We start from the raw sequence: 22,592 nt of genomic DNA on the forward strand, positions 1-22,592 counted from the left end.
GAGCATGTAGGTTGCGCTGAAGAAAAATATATTCTGCTATTGACACTTGTTTGGTGCCGTTTATTGGATTGAATGATTGAGGTCTAATGAAACTAGACATATCAGCAATTTAAAAATGTATTCATTTAACGACAGGGGCCTTGGCATGTAGAGCCACAGTCGCCTGGCACCTCCCCATCATGCTGGTCAACCGCTTGGTCACACACTGCTGTGGGATGGGGTCCCATTCTTTAACCATCATTTGTCAGTCAGTGTGGTTGTTTTGGTCAATGAATCAGTTGTTTTGCATTGGCAAAGCAGATTTACCAGGTTTTAATGGGTGCAACCCACATACTCAACTCTGCTGCTCAACCCCAAAATGCATTTTCCTTACAAATGTAAGGAATTAAAGGGAAATAAACAGGCGTTCACACGGTTTAATATTGGTACAGAATGATAAGTGTCAAACAGGTTATTACTCTGAAGGTTTAATGCAGCTTTTAAAAAATGATATAGTGGAAGTCTGACCACAAAGGAAAAGACTCCAGACAAAGAGAGGTTGTGTTAGATTTATTATCACAATAACACAACAATCTGAGCAACTAGATATCATAACAGGGACATTTCTCTACTGGCATAACAGTTCCTTAACGATACACAACAAACCCAGAGTCTAAAGATAGATACGACCACTACATATTGCACCACAGAGTACTTTAGATGTGTTCGATACTTATGTGGAGAGTCACGAGCATGTCCAACACCTTTATTACTCGACAACACCTAAGTGCATTTACATTGTGCTTCAGTCTCAGTGTGAATAGTCCACATATCCTAACCTGTGCTTAAATGATTTAGGTTTTTTGTTTTGTTTTGTTTTTAATACTGATTACATGTACTATGCATACACAGTGAACAAACACACAAAGACAGAAGTGCAATAACTGCTGGCTGCACTGAAGACAGCTGAAATACTTAAAATGAGCCGTAACATTTTTGCACACAATAGCAGGCACCACCCCGACAGAACGTACATCTACCTCGTCCACTACAACAAACAGCTGTCAACACATTATACAAACACAAAGTCTATTCAGCCTGTCGACTGTGGGAAAAGGGATTCAACATGCTGTCATTTCTCAGCTTTTGTGTGAACAAAATTAAAAACAAGACAGTCAAACCCTCGGTCACAAATCCATAAGAAGTTCGTGGTAATTCCCTGACACGGAATAGGAGAATTTAGTTCTAAAATGCAGGTAAGTTTGAATCTTATATGGGCACAGATCTAAGCTCAGAATTTTACACTATGTCATAATAAATATCAACACACTCAGAAACACACAACAACAACAATCCTAGGAACATGACATCTGTCACTTATTGTGAGCAGAGGTGTGTCTTAACATTTTAAGGGACTGTAGGAAACATATTAGGTGTGAAGAAGCCTCATAATTTATTTTTCTTCCATCCTTGTTGTTATCATTAATAATATGGGCTTATATATAAATACTCTGTATTAAAATAAAAGATTAAAGGCCTTTGAAAGCATCTATTATTAGCTATCTATTAGCTTTTATAGTGTGGATGATGAGGTGCTCAAATGTAATGATCTGCAAGTCTCACAAACCCATATTTTATTGACAGTAGAACACAGAAAACATCAGATGTTTAAACTGAAAAAAAGGTAGCATTTCAAGAGAAACGTAGCTCATTTTAAATTCGATTGCAGCAACACATCTCAAAAAATGTTGGGACAGGGACACATTTACTACTGTGTAGCATCACAGCAGCCAGTAAACCTGTTGGAACTGAGGAGAGTAACTTCTGGACTTTTGGGAGAGGAACGTTGCCCCATTCTTGTCTGATACTGGATTCTAGCTGCTCAACAGTCCGGGATCTTCTTTGTCGTATTTTTCACTTTATGGTGCATCAAATTTTTTTTAATGGTGAAAGGTTTGGTCTACTGCCAGACTTGGACTCTTCTATTGGAAGTCATGCTGCTGCAATAGATGCAGTAAGTAGCTTAGCATTGTCTTGTTGAAATATGCAAGGCCTTCACTGAAAAATGTCTTCTGCATGGGAGAACGTGTTGCTGTATATACCTTTTAGCACTGGGTGCCAGTTCCTCAGGCACTAATGCACCCCCACACCAGCTTACCCATACTGAATTTATGAAAGGCTTTTAAACCGAGCGCTGCTATGACAAGCTTCTTTAGTCTGGAGGATTCAGCATCCATAATTCTACACACCAGATTTTCTACTATACTTCAGTCCATTTTAAAGATGGCAGCATTTCTGGATCATGTTCACATATGGCTTCTTGTTTGCATCACAGAGCTTTAACCTCTGGCACAGTGAACAGTGATTTCTGAACTGTTCCTGGGCTCATGCAGTGATATCCATGGCAGAATCATGTTGTTTAAGGCAGTGCTGTCCGAGGGCCTGAACATCACAGGCATCCAATACTGATTTCCTTTGTAGCACCACTTACTTTCCAGTCTTTTGTGGGCTCCATCTCAGCTTTTTTGAGATGTGCTGCTGCCATCAATTTCAAAGGGAGTTAATATTTTTCATGAAAACGTAAAACGTATAAGAATTTGATGCATTTTCTTTGTTCTTTTGTGAATAACAAATGCTTTATGAGAATCGCAAATCACTGCATTCTATTTTTATTCACATTTTACCCAGCGTCTAAACTTTTTCAAAATTGAGATTGTACATGAATACCCACATATTAAGAGATTATATAGTCTTTGTTGTACTTTTTTGACCTTCCTGTAAAGTATGGAGTGGTTGGCAAGTTGTTATGGTGTGTTTACTTGTCAGGATTTAGCAACACAGCCATCAAAAGCTGTTTGTTTGACCTTTTTGTTGCTATTCCACTGCCAATAAAATCTGATTAAGTCACACCCTCAGTGAAACAATATTTTTCTCGGATAAGATGTTCACTGTGTTTCATTAGGAGATTATGGACCAGCTATAACCGGGCCAAAACATATGACAATCTACAGGGTAATTACCAACCAAATTCCATCTGTCACCCAAAAAATATGCTGGTCTTTTTCTCAGTTTTTGCCAACTATGACACATTATTGTGCCTGATATTTATTGACGGATGTCCTAATTAACTCAATTTTGTCTTTTTTTGTGTGCCAACTCTTTAATCTGAAGCTAGCTTGAAAGTTTTCATTTCATAATTAAAGAGAAGTCTTCTCCAAACAAAAACTCTGATGCTTTCTTGTTTTTCTAAGAGTATGATTTACACTTACAAGGGCTTTGATGTAGAAGGTCTTTTTTTGTGTGTATTTCTACAAAGGCCCCCTTATCAACCCAATAATGTTCACACAGTCCCTAATGGCACTAAACTTTTCAGCTCTCTGAAATGATGTTTACACTCACAAAAACACAGAACTTGGCACCAAGATTATGGAAACACCACAAGAGATTTCGTCTAAGGTTTTCTTTTAGTAAATGCAGTCCTATTCCTCTACAGTGAATACAGAGTTATAACCACACGTTTGACTTTACTCTACGAAGGCTGTTGACTTACAAAACACCTATATGGGAGATTTAACCCTTGAGAAATTACCATGACCCAAGCTTTACTCAAACTAGGATTTCTGTTGCCAACAGGTGTATTTTGTTTAATTGTTAGAGAGGTTTATCGAACCATAAGGAAAGTATCACACTACGATGTTCTCATCACGGGATGATGATCAGTTCAGAGCTCCACCGAAACGCAGCTGAAGCTGCCACAAATAAAGTCCCTCGGCTTCAATACGATCCTCATCACAAGCTCTCTGAAAAGTGGGTTCCTTGCGTTTCTTTCCTTTGTCAAAAGTGTTCATCTTGAAAGGGTGACGTGCTTTGATCCCAGACCACTTGCAGTTCTGACCTTTCATTGCCTTTCATGTCATAAGCAGGAGGGATTTCAAAACATTAAACACCACTGCGCCCGTGGTTGTTTTTTGTTGCTAAAACTTGCATTTGTGCTTCTGCTTGCAGAGCACCATGCTGAAAGCAGCTCGCATGCCTCCCTGTTGGCACATCAACGTTGCTACACCAGACCAGTCTGCATGTGGACATGTAAAGGGTACGGGTGGTAGACCAGAGGCGGCTGGGCCTGAGTGATGAAGTAGCTGTTGTAAATGGGTTCTGTCATGTATGGAGCCGGCTGGTAGAAGCAGGTAACGTTGGCCGTGTTGGGGATGGCGTTTTGCTCGCCCAGCACCCTTAGAGCCAGCACTGTGATCATGTTGAGGGTCTGCCTCCTCTCATGTCCCATCAAACACACCGTGCTCTCATCTATCACGCGCCGCAGGGTCATCAAATAGTCATACTTACTAGTCTCCTCGCTGCCGATGAAATGGCACTGCAAGTAGGCCTCAATCTTCCGCTGCTGCTCGCCTACGTCAGGAAAGTCGATGAAGAAGCGGGAGCACATGTATCGCTCCAGGGACTTTATCTCTGTCTCGCTGGCTGGCCGGAAGTTCCTCACTAGCAGGTCGCTGTATTTTAGCAATCCCCCACCGCGGATCTCCTCTGGGTTGTGGGTGGCAATGAGGCGGTTTCGAAGATGATCCATAGCCTGATCAAAGTCTCCGTACATGCACTCAGCTTCAACAGTGATGGTGGGCTCTCCTGCTTCCCCAAGCCATGAGCTTGACTCACAGCTGTTTGGGACGGCGTCTGCCAGCTCCGGTTTATGCTCATATACCTGAGGCTGTGAGACCACACCTGCTGCACATGAGTTGCTTTGAGGCTCTGAATCAGGAGGCTCCTTTGAGTGTTTTGGCTTAACAGTTTGTTCTAAAGTTTCTCTGGAGCAAGTCCCATCCTGCGGTGTACTGACTGTACTGTGTGTGGGAACTGTAAGTACATCTGTACCCTCCGAGTTCTCCGTCTGACAGCTTGGTATGTTTGAACTGTGAACTTGAGAACTCTCCAGCACAGCAGGTTTCGGCTGAAGTTGTTTTGGTAGCTCTATGGGTGGAAACAGCTGTGTGGTGAGGTCTGACAGATCGGTTAGTAAAGACCATTTTTCAGGCTTACTAATCAACTTCCGTGACATTTTTCTTTGTAATTTCGGCGAGGGGCAGTAATCCGGCACAATGTCCGCTGATGTGCTGCAAGATTTTTTAGCTGGGGGAGGAAAGGAAAACTCAAGATTTGAATCTTGCGGGTTTGGGGTAGAATCAGTCCTGCAGCTTACAGAGTCTACGTTGAACTTTTCTTCACGATGACTTAAATCCTGTGGAGCTGGTTTTTCTGTATGTGATGTGCACACTACAGGCTGGGAAGCTTGTGCCTCGTATTTTTCGTCATTACTCTGTAGGGTTAAACATGCATGTGTCATCAGAGGATCCCCAACATCTGAAAATAAAGTTTTGGGCGATGCAACTACAGGATAATTGATTTCAAACTGTTCTTTCTCTTCTCCTTTTTTCTCACACATCTCAAACACAATTTCCTCCTCTGATTGTACATCCTCAATGCCCTCCACTTCCTCTTTCTCCTGTTGTAAGCTTATGCTCTCCGGTTCCAGCACCTGCTGCACCTCGGGCTTTTCGTCTACACTCTCGACCTCTTCTTGACGAAGCTCTTCCTCGAGTGGAGAAACACCTTCATCCTGGCACGGACTTTCTGTGCTAGTCACCACTGCAGAATCTTCTTTCATATCATGTTCAACCTCCTGAGGAATGCTCGGCTTCTCTTGTCCTTTGCTTTCATCGTCATCGTCCTTTTTAGATGAAGGCCCAGCAGTCAGTGCCAACTTCCATTCTTGTTTCCTTTCATTCCCCCAGTAAGACTGGAGCATACGATCTAATATAATCTGGAAGGAGTCCACACTGAACTCAAACTGTCGTCTGAGGGAACTAACAAATCGGAGCCCCACAGTTTTAGCCCTGTTGTTAGAAAGCGAGATAAGGCTCCATCTATCATGCTCATTGAAAACTTTCACCATCTTTTGCACATAGGCTTCCTTCATTGTCAGACAGGTGATCTTACGTCGGTTAACCCCAGAAGGGAGAAGGTCTCGTAGGCTCCCCAGCACCACCTCCTTAATAACATGGAAGTCTTCCTGCCTCGGAAGCTCCACTCCAAAAATGATGTCTAAGTCTTTGTAGCCAAGCCCGTTGTCTTTAACGAGGATGTGGCTGGCAGTCATGCCGTTGAGGCGTATATCTTTAACCTGAATGTTCCTTTCAACCAGACGGTCCTTCACTACACGAATGATGTCTTTCGCTCTCACTTGCAGTGTAGGAAAATTACCTCGCCCATGGATGGGGATTACCTCAGTCAAAACTTTGTCAAGAGCCTGAACTTGCTCCAGGGTTAGGTTGTGGAACCTCTTCTCTGTTTGAAGCTCCATCGTCTTCACCTGTGAAACAGAGTTTTGCATCACATTACGACTAACATCTTACACTGGCAAGGGAACGCATGGAGCAGGAAAAGAGATCAGAAAGCATAACATCCTGTGGAAAAAATGCACTTTTGCATAGAGCTGGATAAGCCACTAGCGCTGAGCCTTTGCAAGAGAGTGTGCGAAAAGAAAGGTTTTGTAGACTTGGCTTTTGCCCCTTTGTTTTTCTCTCCTCTGTAAAGTATTGTGTCAAAAATGCAGTCAAACAAAAATGCATATATGAGCTAAAGTCTTTTGCCACCCTCATTCCTCTCTGACTGCAATTGTTTATTAGTTGGATTTGAAATTCAGCAATTCAGCATTAGGAATAATGGGCAGCTCTGAGGATTGAGGATATCTCGGTGATTAGCTTGCCTGGTGTTTTGCCACTAGATGGCAACAGAATCGTAACATATGGCAAAGTCAAATAAGTGGCACAGTAAGGGCTTAAACATAAGCCACTGATGACGCACAGTAACAAATTATATTTTCCCAGTAATCCAACAAATGTAATAAAAATATGTTCTTATAAGATCGCGTCAGAATGTCTGCCACAGACCATAAAACTAAGACCATGTACATCAGCTAATCAAATGCACAGGCCAAATATGTAACATTGTTTCTACTTTACGACCCCTCCCACACTGAACTGGGGCTTTTTCTCTGCCAGCCATGGACACTGCCAGCTGCCTTTCACACCATTTTACTTGTTGGTCACATTGGATAAATATTCAGTAATCAAGTTTGTTGAATTTCTTCCATGATTACATGTCCTAGTTACAGGTGACTCACCTGTCTGTCATTCAGCAGCTGACAGGTAATCAGGGAAGAAATTAAACTTAGCAACTACAGAACCTGGTCGGTCTGTATAAGGCAAGCTGGATTTGTCTGTTTGGCTTGCACCTCTATGTCAAAAGGTATCAGAGGGAGTCATGCATAATAAAAACAGGGTTGCGGTTAATACCCCCAGACTACATCTTTCTGCAAATATACAGCATGGCGTAAATGTTCCTGGTCTTTTAATGTCACAACAAATTGTATCTGACATAGTTTTTGTTAAAATCGTTAAATTAAGAAGGGGGTAAAGGGGAAATGAGTTAGAGTGGGGGAAAGGTGGTCTACGTCATCATTAATGCACGCTGACTCACTCTGTACAGAGACAAATGTCAGATTTTAGCCTGTTACCGAACACACACCACAGAGAAGAGCTCCACTTATGTGTGTATCTGTAAATGTACCTAAGAAATAGGTGCATTTAGCTTATTATATACTACCAGCATAAGCTGGTAATCAAAATGAAACGAGCAGTGTTTGAAATCTAATGTTTAAATCTGCATAACTTGATAAATAAATTTCATCAACTTTCAGGTCAGATTCAATTAAAATCAAAAGTGTGCTGTTCTAAGAATATTTTTCATGCGATTCTCCTCCATAATAGCTCATCATATATAGTTTATATAAAGATCAAAGAAAAGGGAATGGTTCAATTTTAACGTGTTACATCAAATATGAGCATAGTGGCTAAAGCTTAATGAAAATACCTGTGAAAATGTTTTAACCCCATTTTTAAAAATGCAAACTGAGACGCAAATTGTACCGATTTCATTCACATGGTTTTCACGGCCCTGTGACGTACTGTAAACAGCACTCAATCAACTGTGCTGCGCACAGCGTGTGACCTGCCTTCTGCATCCTCTATCCTGTGTTAGTATTTGACGGTCATCAATGCAAAATGCAGTCAGTGGCAGCAACTCGGGGCACAGGGAAGCATGGCCCACAGCAGCCTCTAGTGAATCTCAGGGGTTATATCAACTCGGTCCTGCAGCAGGACTGCTCCTCTGCCACTTGGCTTCTTTATAGATAAGACTATATGACTCATACAGCCACTGAATGAAGCATCACACGTTGGCTCTCCTGGATTGTCTCTCTGTGCGCAAAAAAACAAAACAAAACCACCACGACACCAAATGCACCACTTGCGGTGGCATTATGGCTGTGAAACTCTTGAAATATTTAGGCAGGGAAGCTTGTGAATGGATTGAAGCATAGTCCACCCCACAATACTGAGCACACAGATGGTGATCGTGATGTGGGGACACACAAAAGGCTGGTGGTGGGCATTTCTGCTTGGATCAACAACATTTTGCTCTTTAATGTTTCAACCACAGAGCAACGTGTTGTCCTCGGAACTTAAAATGTATCACAGATTAGTTCCAGATGTGACCAACATCTGGATTTTCCGCTCCATTTAGAAGCTACTAGTTGACAAGTTGACAGACAGTGTAAGTAAATAAACAGGCCAATCTTTGTTTCTTTGTTTGCTTTTTTTTGGCTGAAACTGAGCAATATGCTGAAGGAAGGAGAAAAAAGGGTGCATTTACTGCGTTGTGCCAGCAGAAGAGATAATTATGCGTTTACAAAATACAAATAAAAACTCACCTGCTTCGTGGTGGAAAGTAAAGCCAGGGCAGAGACAAGAAAAATGAAAACTGTGAAGTATCCAACAGGTTTATGCGACCTCGTTGGAAAGGTTGATGCTGAAGCTGAAGTTATAACGCGGACAATTTCCTCTCAGCGCAGGAGCCCTGTTTCCATGGCAATCAGGCGTCACGAAATTTACGGTAAATCACGACGCTCGGTGTCTTCCTTAACTGCAAGTGACAACCACTCAAGTTTGAAACAAAGAACGTATCTGAGCGCCCTCCAAACGCATCTGAAGTGTTTGGTAAAGTTTGGCTTGTAACGGCAGAGCACACCGACCTGTCAGGCTGAACTACCGGCGTGCCACCGCACTGCCGAGCTGTTGCGGGGTGAACATCACATCAGACGGAGTGAGTCATCCTCTCTCCCAGCCGTGATCCACACCGTAAATCTAATCATCAATCAACCGCTTTTACCTCCCACCGGCACTCCGCCGGGTACAACGCCACGTCCACTTTTATCAGTCTGTGCTCACTCGGTCACTGTGCTCAGCCGGAGTTTACTCGTAGAAAAAACTGCGGTGTTTTAACGTTAGTTTTATTTATTTATTTATTTATTTTATTTTTTTATTCTCATTCACATTTCGGGTGGAGGAGGGGGGCTAGCCGCTCCTTCGTGACGTCTGAATGGAATACCGTCACCACGTGACACTGACGTCGTCCATATTTTGATCAGACATCAGGAAGTGCGGAAGAAGACGAGGACCGAAACCTGAAAAGGTGAAGTTTTACTGGGAAGTTTTGTTATATTTAGCAACTTTTTTGTGTGTTGATTTTATTGTGTAACTGTTGGATTTTAAAAGAACGGCCTCAAGATGCCCAGCATGGAAAGTATCCTTTTAAAAAGAGCGGTGAGAGAGAGTCACTTGGTGTAATGTTAACGCCGAGCTAAACGGGCGAACACAACACGGTGGTTTTTGACGAGACTGCTGAGATTAATGTGCGACAGATGTCTGAAGCGTCGCGGAACATGTTTGATATTGAGCGGAGACACAGGTAACGCCTTACCGAATAACCTGAACCTTTCATAGTCTGTATAGGCGTCGTAACACGGCGACCGAGCTGGGCTGAAGGCCTTAAGAGCTTACACTGCTAATGGGTGTAAATAAAGCAGCTGGCGCTCGGTAGTTTCCCGTGAAGTTTGGGTGTTAGCTAGCACTCCGAATCATAATAAAGGAACAAGGTGGATGTGTGTTGTTGAACACAGCGCGGCGGTGGTTTCCAGGAGCCATACAAACATAGGCAAATTATTAGAAAACTCCAAAAATGCCTGTTTTGTAACCCGTGTCTGTCACAGTATAACTCATGAGAACAAATCTCAGACTTTTTTAAATGTAAATGTTATTCAGACTGACATTGGAATTTTAAGGGCTGTATTGACATTGTTATTACGGGTTTTAAAATCCAGCTGACTAATAGTATTTTTTTAATAAACAGTAAATCTTAAAGATAATCCATTTGAATAGACTTTGATTAAAAAGAATTGTAACTAACACGGGTAGTAAACAGGATGGAAAATGAACTTGTCAGTGCTCTCTTGTGGACAGATCATGCAGTGGTGATGCTGTTTCTTCAGTCTGTTGGTGCAACTCTGCTTTTTGCCCACATGACTCTATTCAAGCTGAGAAAATAGATACACAAACCATTGTTGTGTGGCTCAAAGGTGTGACAGACATTTTTTTTGTAGCAAGTCTCTCCATCCAAAAGTCACGTGATGATGTCAGACCTTTGTTATCTGAGTCTGACTAATATGGGTCAGAATTACGCAATCCTTATCTAGAATAGACTGACTGAAATGCTAAGTTTGTATTTATATCTTCTACTAAAGTATAGGGTTCAGAACTGGATAACAACGCGCCCTGGCAACACTTGTGTTTAAGACATATTCTCCTTGATATCAAATTTCTGCTTGCACATCTATGTTTGAGTGTATTTTTTGCTGGAGTGTTTAGTTTCACAGTATTCCCATGACATCAGAGCACCAGCTTCAAGTTTATTTCACATTTTGTGATCATTTATTTAGCTTGAAATTCAAGGAGATGCATTTAATTTTTATCTTCCTGTAGTGGTTTAAATGCATCAGATCGTGGTTAAAAAAATAAATAAATAATGAGAACTATCACCTGATACCAGATTTAAAATCTTTGTCTCTTTATGAACTGTCTCCTTTTCCAATAATTATTACAGAGTTTTAGTTTAGGCCAAACTTATGTGAGAAGACGGAGGTGTACAGATTTTGGTCTTTGGGCTTTGTATTTGGGCTTTGTTCTTCTTTAACTTGTTGTACCAGAAAATCTCTTCAATCTAAAGTTTGCTGCCAAAGAACTCCAAAGAAATTCCAAGAAATGTGACAAAGAGGAAAAATTAGAGAAGGCTAAAGTCAAGAAGGTAAGCAGCGATGACTCAGAATCCATTCATCAGTTCATGAAAGACTGCTCAAGATTTTACTGAACCATTATTTTTGTCTGCCACCCCACAGGCCATCCAGAAAGGAAACATGGAAGTGGCAAGAATTCATGCAGAAAACGCCATCAGACAGAAGAACCAGTCTGTGAACTTCCTGCGGATGAGCGCTCGGGTAGATGCTGTGGCAGCGAGGGTCCAAACTGCAGTCACAATGAACCAGGTGCTGTAGTCCTAGAAAGATCAGTTAGAGGCTGAAGACAACATTTCAGTTTGAGCTCTGGTTGTGGCTATTTGACTGATGTGGTGTTTTTCTATCTCAGGTCACAAAATCAATGGCTGGAGTGGTGAAAGGCATGGACGCCACATTGAAGAGTATGAATCTGGAAAAGGTACAACAGTCTACATGTGGATATAATGTGATGATTTTAGTAAGAAAGAACCGATTAAAACACATCGTCAATGCTTGTTTTAAGATTTCTGCTCTCATGGATAAATTTGAACACCAGTTTGAGACACTGGATGTTCAGACAGCCCAGATGGAGGATACGATGAGCAGCACGACAACTCTCACAACACCACAGGTACCCCACGCCGTGCCGGTTTATTCTTATATTCTTTCACGCTGTCAGGCCGTTAAAGACTCGAAGGTGAAACCTGCTGTGTCATGTGTGTTTCAGAATCAAGTGGAGTCGTTGCTGCACGAAATGGCTGATGAAGCAGGGTAACATTTTCACTGTTTGTGAAATATCTGATCACGTGGGCCAGTGTGTGACGTAGAGACATAGATATGATCGGATGTGTTACAGGGCGTTATGAAAGAGTAGATATTTCATTTTGGTTTAAAAATGTACACTTCCCATGTCCGCCTCTTGCTTAGGTTGGATCTGAACATGGAGCTCCCTCAAGGACAGACGGGATCAGTGGGTACCAGTGTGGCCTCTGCAGAACAGGTACACACACATTACATCATAGTTGTTACTAACACATTTGCAAAACTCAGATAGATGAAGCAAAACAGGAAGAAGTTCTTTGTGGATCCAGCAAACAAAAACTGTCTCGTCTTCATCCTCATTTAATCGCTGTCTTTTCTCTCACTCTCATATCCAAAGGACGAACTGTCTCAAAGGCTCGCTAAACTTAGAGATCAGATGTAAAGAATGACTGCAGTCGAATGGCGCTGGAAGAGGACTCCAAAGCGTCTGTACACTACCTGAATATAACTCCCCAACACCTTTTTATTTCCATCATGTCTTCTCTCCTTTTTACATCTACTGTCTCCTTTGAGGGGCTATTGTATCACTTTTCCTCATGTTGGTGATATGTTTATGATAACATCACGTTATTAAAGTGGTTTACTTGGTATGGAAATTGTATGTAATTCTTGAATATATATATTTACCAATAAAGAGGAAGTAATTTATAATTATTGTTAAATATGTATATTTAAGAAGTCCATAAATGTGATGTGGGAGTTTGACAGTTAGTACCCTGTAAATTATAGGCCAATTTCATATAGTTTTGGTGAAATGATAAAAAATTTTGGAGGATAGAATTCAATTTTTGTTTGTGATTCCATGATTGCAGACAACATTTATGCATTTCTTTCTGTCTTCTTGACATCAAAGAGTGGAAGACCTCCCCAGTTATCGGTGAACTGACTTCTTCTGTTGATTTATTTTATTTTATTTGTGTGAGGTTCCTGAAAGATTAGCCTGAGATTTTGTTTTTGTTTTGTTTTTCTGGTCTTCAATAATCTTGCTGATTATTTGGAAAAGGGGTTCTGAAAATAAACAGTAAGCAAACAATAAAATTTTATAACACTTTTATTTCTGTGCTTTTTAATTAAACCAATTCATCCTCCTTTTGTTAACTATGAATATTTCATTTGGAGTGAAATGCCCACTTTAAGACGTACGTACATGCTTTGAGGGTTAGGGCTGCTGCAGATACTCGTAAAAGCAATTTCCAGTGGTAATCTTTCCAATTATTTTTCCATTAAAAACAAGAACTGAGCACATTATGAATATGTAAAGGATGACACCTGTTTTCTCAGGTGTGGGTAAAGTGTCTCGACTTGCTTTTGTGAGAGATTTCCAAATGCAGATTTCCTCTTCTTTCCAGTCAAGTCTTTAATTTTCCTCTTAAAAGAGACACGTGGTCCAAATTAGCTGCTCTGTCTGTTGTCCCCTCAGTAATCATTCTATTTTTGAATATTCACTTGGACTGTATGCAGATACGATCAGAAAACCCCCCCACTTTAAAACGGCTCTACAAGAAAAATCTCCTTAGATGGCTATTGAGAGATGTCAAGAGATTTATGTGCAGTGGTGTTACATGAACGACCATAATGAATTTCTGATCAAAAAATGTAATGTTCCAGTTTATTTAATCCTTTCTTCTTACAGATTCGGTCATTGCTATGCGGCTGATGTGTTTCTGACGCTATACTTTAAGTCTTACATTCAAAGGCTAATGAGCAAATAAACAAATCTGTTTGAGAAATCACAAACAGATTTCTCAAACAGAGAATAATGCCAGTTTAAAGTGGCATTATTCTAGTTAGTCACAATAAAAAAACTGTAAATCAGGATTCTCAATGTGGGCAGTTTTATATTTATTATATTTACTATTGTTTTGTTTTTGAACTATCAAAATGGCAACAATGTTTTTTCTTTGTGTCAGTTTATCCATTAGAGCTGATAAAATGGGGCGATCGTGGCTCAAGAATTGTTAGTTCGTCTTGTAATCGGAAGGTTGCCGGTTTGAGCCCCGGCTCCGACAGTTTCGGTCGTTGTGTCCTTGGGCAAGACACTTCACCCGTTACCTACTGGTGGTGGTCAGAGGGCCCGGTGGCGCCAGTGTCCGGCAGCCTCGCCTCTGTCAGTGCGTCCCAGGGCAGCTGTGGCTACAGTGTAGCTTGCCATCACCAGTGTGTGAATGGGTGAATGACTGTGTAAAGCGCTTTGGGGTCCTTGGGGACTAAGTAAAGTGCTATACAAATACAGGCCATTTGCCAAAATACTCAACAATGAATTCTAGCATTTAAACACACAAGTGACACCTCTGTGAGTGTTTTTGAGATCACATTTTAACATAAGAATATTCAAACGCTTGCCGTGATATATTTTATTTTGAAATCTGTTCCTTCACGCACATTGAGGCTACGGGTGTCTAACAGACCTCTAGTGGCCAAGAGGCGGAACTGCATCATGTAATTAAAGAAGCGCTTTTTGCGTGAGTGGAAATAATTGTGTGAATGATAATAGACACAAATTTTTCTGAGAAATCCTTGATCCCAATGTCATGATAGAAACGCTCCAAAACAGCGAAATTAAAAGCGCGTTGTAATGCTTCACGTAATAGGTTTCAAAATAAATCAAAAATCCAGAACCAGTCACGCCTACAGCCATTACTTTGGTCTCTGAGTCATGTAGTCATGGGTTAACAATGAAACCATTATTTGGGTCTTTATTTAATTCATATCCTTTATTGCCACTCAGCATTGCGGAACAAAATTATGAGCACAGAAAGACAAACACACACACATACAAATTACAATAAAAACAGGACCAGGTTGAAAGACAATAAAATAAATTAAGGTTATCCATATGTATAAAAATAACCAAATAAATAAATAAAAACAATATATAAAAAATAAGATGTAAGGCATGACGTGGTGTGCTATTGTACTGAATAAAGCTATAATTTTAAAGAAATTCACAAGTCACGACCTGTTTTGATGTTAAGTGTTAAAGTTTAGGTCTTTAATAATTAACAATACATCTATAAATTGAATTGCAGCCACTCTGGTTGAATCTCCGATACAAATCAAAATGGGAGGTTTAAATTATGCCTCATAAATAAGGTTTGCCTTTAGCCTATTGAAGTATAAACTCTTCTTTTTTTTTTCAAAAAGGACTACAACTAAAACTATTTCGGAGTTAAACTGAAGGTTGTTGTTCTCTTTTAGACTTTAATCTAAAAACGTCTGTAAGGTTTAAATCTATGACGTCGCCTGTGAGACAGAACTCGGGGCTTAAAGCCCAAATTGCTCATCATGTGACTCTTGGCGTACACAGGAAGCAGCTGATCCTGACTTCATTGCTGCTTTCACTAAGTAATGTTTATCAACTGTACTCGTTTAAACAAAGGAAAACTGTTGTTTAAAACTGCACCGGTTTAGGTAACTGGTCGACTCTTTCGGGTAGGTTGATGATACGCTGTTGAATTTTAGTGCAGCTATTCAGCCGTTTATTTAAGCTAAGCTAACCTAGCCTTATATCTGGACTGTTTCGGGCTAGCTAAGTTAGCATTAGCTCAAGTGTTTATAACAGAGAAAGAAAAGTAAATAAGCCCAGCAAGCTTATTGAGGATTACTAAAGATCAAAAGTGACGGGATATGTTTGATTTGTTTCTGTTTTAAGCGTTCACACGTGTTATGAACACGTTTTGGGGTTTTTTTTCTGGGGGGGATTTTCTCCGTAGCCCAAAGAGAGGAAGGGGAGGACAGCTGCAGACACAGCCTGAAGTCATCTGACCCGCAGCTCACTGAGATACCCGACACTCGTATTTGCTGAGGGGGATGTCAAGCACAGCAATGAAGAAAAAGGTAAAGCAAGGGCAGATCTGTTAGATCATTACAGAGAACTCGTTTTATCCTTTTTGAAGTGTCCTTTGATTTCAAGCATGTACTTCTAAAATCAGAGATTAATCCACCTAATTACCCTTCCCACTATAATAGTGAGTGTGTGTGCTTTTCAGGTGCTACTGATGGGGAAAAGTGGGTCTGGAAAGACCAGTATGAGATCAATCATCTTTGCCAATTACATAGCTCGAGACACACGCCGCCTTGGAGCTACAAGTAAGAGCACCGTCTTATATGAAAATGTATTTTTAATGCTGAGCGTTTCATTATCTACATTTATTTAACTCTTCTGCTTTTATTGGTTGACCATAGTTGACGTGGAACACTCCCATGTACGGTTTCTTGGCAATCTGGTTCTAAACCTGTGGGACTGTGGAGGGTAAGACACACATTTGCTAATTATTTGCCATTTCTGGACCAGCTTTGAGAAGCCAAAGTTATTCCTTATTTTTAATCACTTATCTGTGCCTTTTAAACCAACAGACAGGACACATTCATGGAGAACTACTTCACCAGCCAGAGGGACAACATTTTCAGAAATGTAGAAGTTCTTATTTACGTATTTGACGTTGAGAGCCGTGAGCTAGAGAAAGACATGCACTACTACCAGTCGTGTCTGGAAGCCATTCTGCAGAATTCCCCTGATGCCAAGGTGTTCTGTCTTGTGCACAAAATGGACCTTGTGCAGGAAGACCAGAGAGATTTGGTGAGATTCAAGTAACATTTCATACATCATTAGTACTGCTGTCCCGCTCACGTGTTACTATTTTGCTCTGTCTTGAATTTGCAGTGTTATACAATGATATTTAATCTGCGAGTCAAGTGCTGATTAATAGTCTGATCCAGTTCAGTCAGACATGACACTGCCCATCCAGAACAGAAACAGGAAAAAAATATTGATCATACTACATCTTTTCTAAGATTGTACTGTTCAGTCTTTTCCACAAGCACAGCCATAGTGCCCAGTGTAGAACCAGTTCCATGTGTTTCCACCAAAAAGCTTTAAAAAGCAAAAGTCTCCCACTCCAACTTCATTTAGCTGAGTCTGTGAACTCCTTTAAATTGGGAAACAAGTTAATATAACAGTATGTACTATTAAGGTTTGCTTGAGTTGTTGGCTGGGTCTTCAAAAAAATTAAAATAAAACCTTACCAAGACATAAGTGACTCTGGCACCAGCACAGGAAATGAGTTGTATATATTTACTCATTAAAGTGGTCCTTTTTAGACTTTTGCACTAGTTTTTCTTGATTGAAACTTGAACTTTCATTTCACTGAAAAAGTGAAAGGGATCACTTTGATGTGTAAGCTACAGTATGACCCATTTAAGTATGAACTGAATATGAACAACCTAAACGTAGGGCTCTTAAGGGTACCAATAATATTTGTAAATGGTCATATTGTTCACCTCTTAATTTTACTGCCTGTTATGTTAATCATATCTATAATAACCTCCTTTCATACTTTTTCTTTGTATTTTACTTATTTGTGTCTATTTTGATCTTGAGCTGGTCCCACTTCCCTTTTGGTGTGACCTTTCTGTCTTTACAGATCTTTAAAGAACGTGAAGAAGATCTGCGAAGACTGTCCAGGCCTTTAGCTTGCACATGCTTCAGGACATCAATCTGGGATGAAACCCTATATAAGGTCTTGAACCTGACTGTCCATTTATTTATTTATTTATTTATTTATTTATTTATTTATTGTCACAGCTAATAAAGCTGAGGCTTTTTTTTTTTTTGTTGGTAAATTTAGCTGAACGTTGTTGGGTTTTTTCTCTTTGCAGGCCTGGTCCAGCATAGTGTACCAGCTCATCCCAAACGTCCAGCAGCTGGAAACAAACCTGAGAAATTTTGCACAGATCATAGAGGCAGATGAAGTTCTTCTGTTTGAGAGAGCGACCTTCCTGGTGAGAGTGTCCGTTTCCTCTGCAGCGTCTGGGCAGGAAATACAAATTTAGAAATGAGTCATTTATCTTGTCGTTTCCCCGTGTTGTTTTGTAAATGCAGGTGATCTCCCACTATCAGTGCAAAGAGCAGCGTGATGCTCACAGGTTTGAGAAGATCAGTAACATTATCAAACAGTTCAAACTCAGCTGTAGGTAAGTGTTTTGCAGATGCTCCGCCTCCTCTCCAGATGCCATCAGCTGGAGTGTGTTGATTTTAATTTTATTTATTTTATCATTCCAGTAAACTTGCAGCTTCCTTCCAAAGCATGGAAGTAAGGAACTCAAATTTTGCAGCCTTCATTGACGTCTTCACCTCCAACACTTATGTCATGGTCATCATGTCGGACCCTTCTATTCGTAAGTAGTGAAGATAACATTTCTCTGCAGCAGATTCACAGTTATGAGAAAAAATAAAAAAATAATAATAATCATAATCATCATCATCATCATCATCATCATCATCATCTAAGGAGCTTAGAAAGAAAAGCGACTGGAAGTTTCTTGAAGATATTTCACCTTTCATCCAAAAAGCTTCTTCAGTTCTAAAACCAAATCCCTAGTGGGAATGTCCCTTAAGAGGGTCGTTGACCCTCTATTGATCATGTACCTCATGACATGAGGAAGTGTTGAGATCCCTTCCCAGGCATTTCAGATCTTGCAACAGATGATCTCACATGATTGGGTGAGGCAGGGTCTCACAATAGCCGCTTTTCCATTAGTACCTGCTCCGATCAACTCGCCTCGACTCGGATTGAATGGTTTTCCATTACAATTGAGTACCACCTAATGTGCGCGGTCGTTGTCATAGCAATGCATCAGAGCGTCCCATGATGTAATTAATATCCGACAAAAATGCTACAACAAAGGTGGATGTAGAGGCGATGATATACCTGCTGCTCAGTCTGTGGCTTTTTGTCAGACTTTTTTTTTTTTTTTTTTGTAGCCGTTTCACTTGTTGCTGGGTTCAAAAATAGTGGTTTTGATTTTTGTGAATGAGACACTCACACTCATCGTGTGACTCATCGAGTGACGCCACTGACCAGCCAATCGGTGGCATGCAGTCTGATGACGTCACATTTTAGTACCTGCTCAGATCACTTGGAAACCTGCTGAGCGGGTACTGTTTTTAGTACTTGATACTATGAGGTAATGGAAAGTCCTGAAAATTGTGGCCATCAGTGACTGATCGATCAAAGTAGGTAGTAATGGAAAAGGGACTAATGGTTTCACCCAAACCTCTGCTGCTAATGACTCACACCTTTTTTCACACCATGGCTCATGCGATGAGGGACATGATCAATAGTGGGTCAACGACCCTCTTAAAGAATAATCCTCACTAGGGTTTAAATACATGGGACTCTCAACCATTTGGTTTTAGAACTGAATAATCTCTTAGATGAGAGGTCAGTCAGTTTGCTTTCCAGGCTGCTTAGATTACCTTGTCCTAGATGACTGAGAACCTACACAGACAATAATAAGAACTCACATCTCCTTTTTTTCCAGCATCTGCAGCCACTCTCATCAATATCCGTAATGCTAGGAAACACTTTGAGAAGTTGGAGCGAGTGGATGGACCCAAGCATAGCCTGCACATGCGGATGCGCTAGCCTGTGCATTTGTCCTAGTGGATACTCTCAGCCAATCAGTTCACAGACAGCATGTTGCGGTCTCCTGGTGTCACATGAGCAGCCCTGCACCGTTTCGTCTATATCTTCATATTCAATCACAGTTATTACGCGAGAAATCACCTTGTTTTTGTTTTGCTCTAATTCTTACGGGAGAAGTGATAACAACTCGTTGGGAAATGTATTGTTTACTACAGAGGTGGGGGAGGGGAGGGCTACATTTGCTGTCACACTTTGTCATATTTCAGTAGATTCATTCACTCCATGCAGTGAATCCCAGTGATTGGGGATGTCTCTCCGTATGAGAAGCAGCAGATATTGTATGATTTGATTTTCAAATGTCGTTTGTAAGCTGTTACAAACAATATAGTTCTATTCAGAAAAATATTTGAAGTGTGGGGTGGTTTGTTTTTTGTTTTGTTTTGTTTTTTTTGGGGGGGGGGGGGTTCTGTTTTTAATCTTTGACAATACTAACTGCTTTTAGAAACAGGCGCTGTAAACAGATGTACACAGAGATGGATCAGAGATCGTTCTTATTGGTCCTTTTCTTCATTGTAGTCTCACCAGGCTAACTTGACAGGTGGCACCAGTTGTCTTGTACACATAGCAAATAGTGCACCTGTTAAGTGAGACAACTTCAGGGGATGGACAGCAAGTTACAGCGCAAATGGCATATTTTTGTTCATTTAATATGGCAAACAGCTGCTGAGTGTGTTAAAGTAGACCTATTTCCATTTAACTCATTTCCAACTCTATATTTTTATTGGATTCTGATGGAGTGGGGATGTGTCTGGAAGCTGACCAATCAGAAGAAAGTGATATTTTTGAGACCGTTGCCTTAAAGGGATGAGCTAAAAGGCCTTTTTTTAGACTGGAACTTAGAGACTGCTAAAGATCAGGTCTAAAATAAAGAATTTTTAAATTTTGAATCATGCAAAATTATGCTAAAGAAGTGCCAGAATACATGTTTCTACCTGGAATTGAGCACTGGGAACCAGTGATACAAGATTGATACAAGTGGCTCTCATGCTCACTTTTGCTCCTATTTTTCTATCAAAAAATTAAATGGAGCACAGGCCAACTGAATTTCAACATTATTGTAGTTTTGATGTCTGATCAGTTACCACAATTTCAACACATTTAAATTATAATATTTATTGGGATCAAAACAAGCAGAGTATTAAAGTCTCCAAACTAAACTTTTCAGTCAAATCTAGCTAATCCATTCTCCTCTTAAGGCTATAAAACACTCACTTTATTAGGTACACTTTGCTAGTACTCGAGTGGACTCCCTTTCTTTCTTTCTTTTTCGGCTGCACATCCATAATGCAAATAACCAGTTCTACAACATCTATTGGTCTGGAGATGTGGTGAGTGTGGAGGTCATTTGCATTCAGTAAACCCATTGTCATGTTTCAGAAAATAGTCTAAGAAGATGTGAGTTTGGTGAGATGGAGCCATCAGAAGATGAAAATGCTGGGTGTCGGCTGTGGTGTTTAAATGATTCTCAGTTAGTACGATGAGGCCCAAAGTGTGCCAAGAAAATATTTTTCTCCTTACACCACCAGCAGCAGCTTTCTGACACAAAATTCTGACCCTGCTATCTGAATGTCGCAGCAGAAAAGCAGATTCATCAGCGCAGGCAATGTTTTTTTTTTTTCAATCTTTTGACCAATTTTGGTCTTAATTGCAGCCTTAGTTTCCTGTTCTTGCACCATGTTTTGTCTTCTGTTGCTATACCCATCAGCTTCAAGGTTTGGCATGTTGTGCATTAAGAGATGCTCTTCAGCATATCTCAGTTGTAACCAGTGGTTTTTTGAGTTAATGTTGTCTTCCTGTCATCTTGAAGCAACCTGACCCCTCTCCTCTGATCACTGGGATCAACTAGACCTTTTCTCCCAGAGGACTGCCGCTCACTGGGTATTTTTTCTTTTTGAGATCATCCTCTGTAATCCTTAGAGATTGCTGTGCAGGAAAACCCAGCAGATCAGTTTTTTTAAATACTCAGGCCAGCCTGTCGAGCACCGACAACCAACCACATGCAAAGTCACTTAAATTACCTTCTTCCTCATGTCTAAATACACTGATTTGCTGTGGTGCTGTTTTTCTGATCATTTATATGCATTTATGAGTAGTTGAACAGGTGTACCTAACAAAGTGGCCTGTGTATGTACCCAGAATAAGCCTTTCATTTATTTTTAAGTTTGGTTTCAAGGTTTGAGTGGTTTACATGTCATTTGTTTCTTATCAGAGAGAAACAGTATTTATTCATGTTGTCCATGGAAAGTAACTTGAGATTTAGTCATGGTACCTGATACCACCAACTCCTTCAGGGTCTGCAAGGGATATGGGCTATTATGCCTTGCCTCTTTACTGTAGCCAGATCTGATCCGGAGGCATTGTTCCAGTAGAGCTTATCTACAGTGTTCATGCGGTTGAGCTGTATCCTGGAATGCAGAGGCTGAATAGCTGGAAAATCCCCAGTCTCCCCCCGCAGTGAGTAACTTTGCATGAAATAACTGGGAGTAAGTTATTTCATATAGTGGTAGCAGATTGTTTATTTGAAGGTAAGACTTTGGGGAAAGTTGACAGTGAGTAAACTTTGTAAAAATAAATAAATAATTTAAGGTCAATAACAAGTTAGACATGCACTAATCCATACATGCATAAAATACTTTAGGTGCCCTTTGTTGCCACCAAAACAGCTTTGAACCACAGGATCAAGGACACTGGGTTGTACTGTCGTGTCAGACATTAGGATTCTGGCAGTGGATCCTTTGGGTCCTGCTGTAATGGATCATCTTGTTTCCTCGCCTTGCATGGTGGCTGGATGCTGGATTTAGATGTTATCAGACTACAGAATGGCGAGTATTTGTTGTTATCAGTCCCATTCATATTGCTAATAGGCACAGAATTGCGTAGACATTTTTTGGTCCTGCAAAGAAGTGCACATAGAATCTCTGCCAGTAAATACCTAGTAAGCTTGCAAATATTGCCTTTTTACAATGTTGTTGACTCCTAGTGTATTTTAACCCAAATTATGATACTCTCCCCTACACAAGCTGTGTGTATGTTTTAAAGGTATCGTTATCAGTACTGATATTGGC

General features: G+C 40.5%; 3 protein-coding genes across 4 annotated transcripts; 2 read left to right on the forward strand and 1 right to left on the reverse strand.

The window, feature by feature from the left end:
- Window positions 1-532: 532 nt before the first annotated feature.
- On the reverse strand, window positions 533-9,329 carry LOC146565487 (terminal nucleotidyltransferase 5D-like). Of its 2 annotated transcripts, XM_085288616.1 has the most exons (3): window positions 9,143-9,329; window positions 8,822-9,033; window positions 533-6,361 (listed from the first exon to the last, which is right to left on the reverse strand). In XM_085288616.1, exon 3 carries the CDS (start codon window positions 6,350-6,352, stop codon window positions 4,037-4,039), a length of 2,316 nt encoding a protein of 771 aa, XP_085144742.1. In that variant the 5' UTR covers window positions 6,353-6,361; window positions 8,822-9,033; window positions 9,143-9,329; the 3' UTR covers window positions 533-4,036. The 2 variants fall into 2 exon arrangements, with proteins under 2 accessions (XP_085144742.1, XP_085144741.1); XM_085288615.1 differs by having other exon boundaries at window positions 8,822-9,179.
- A 169-nt stretch (window positions 9,330-9,498) lies between these two features.
- On the forward strand, window positions 9,499-13,094 carry LOC146565488 (charged multivesicular body protein 1b). The gene is made up of 8 exons (XM_085288617.1): window positions 9,499-9,693; window positions 11,153-11,250; window positions 11,342-11,488; window positions 11,589-11,657; window positions 11,742-11,849; window positions 11,946-11,989; window positions 12,146-12,218; window positions 12,378-13,094. The coding sequence occupies exons 1-8, from the start codon at window positions 9,678-9,680 to the stop codon at window positions 12,420-12,422; spliced, it is 600 nt and encodes a 199-aa protein (XP_085144743.1). The 5' UTR covers window positions 9,499-9,677; the 3' UTR covers window positions 12,423-13,094.
- A 2,211-nt stretch (window positions 13,095-15,305) lies between these two features.
- rraga (Ras-related GTP binding A) lies at window positions 15,306-19,870 on the forward strand. Its single transcript, XM_085288618.1, has 10 exons — window positions 15,306-15,472; window positions 15,754-15,877; window positions 16,030-16,129; window positions 16,226-16,292; window positions 16,397-16,619; window positions 17,464-17,559; window positions 17,699-17,821; window positions 17,922-18,013; window positions 18,102-18,217; window positions 19,364-19,870. The coding sequence occupies exons 2-10, from the start codon at window positions 15,851-15,853 to the stop codon at window positions 19,465-19,467; spliced, it is 948 nt and encodes a 315-aa protein (XP_085144744.1). The 5' UTR covers window positions 15,306-15,472; window positions 15,754-15,850; the 3' UTR covers window positions 19,468-19,870.
- The last annotated feature ends 2,722 nt before the right edge of the window (window positions 19,871-22,592 follow it).

The sequence above is a fragment of the Mchenga conophoros genome, linkage group LG10 (genome assembly GCF_057382185.1).
Source record: "Mchenga conophoros isolate Kocher_MC1m ecotype Shallow Benthic linkage group LG10, M_conophoros_male_GT1.1, whole genome shotgun sequence".
NCBI classification, from domain to species: Eukaryota; Metazoa; Chordata; class Actinopteri; order Cichliformes; family Cichlidae; genus Mchenga; species Mchenga conophoros.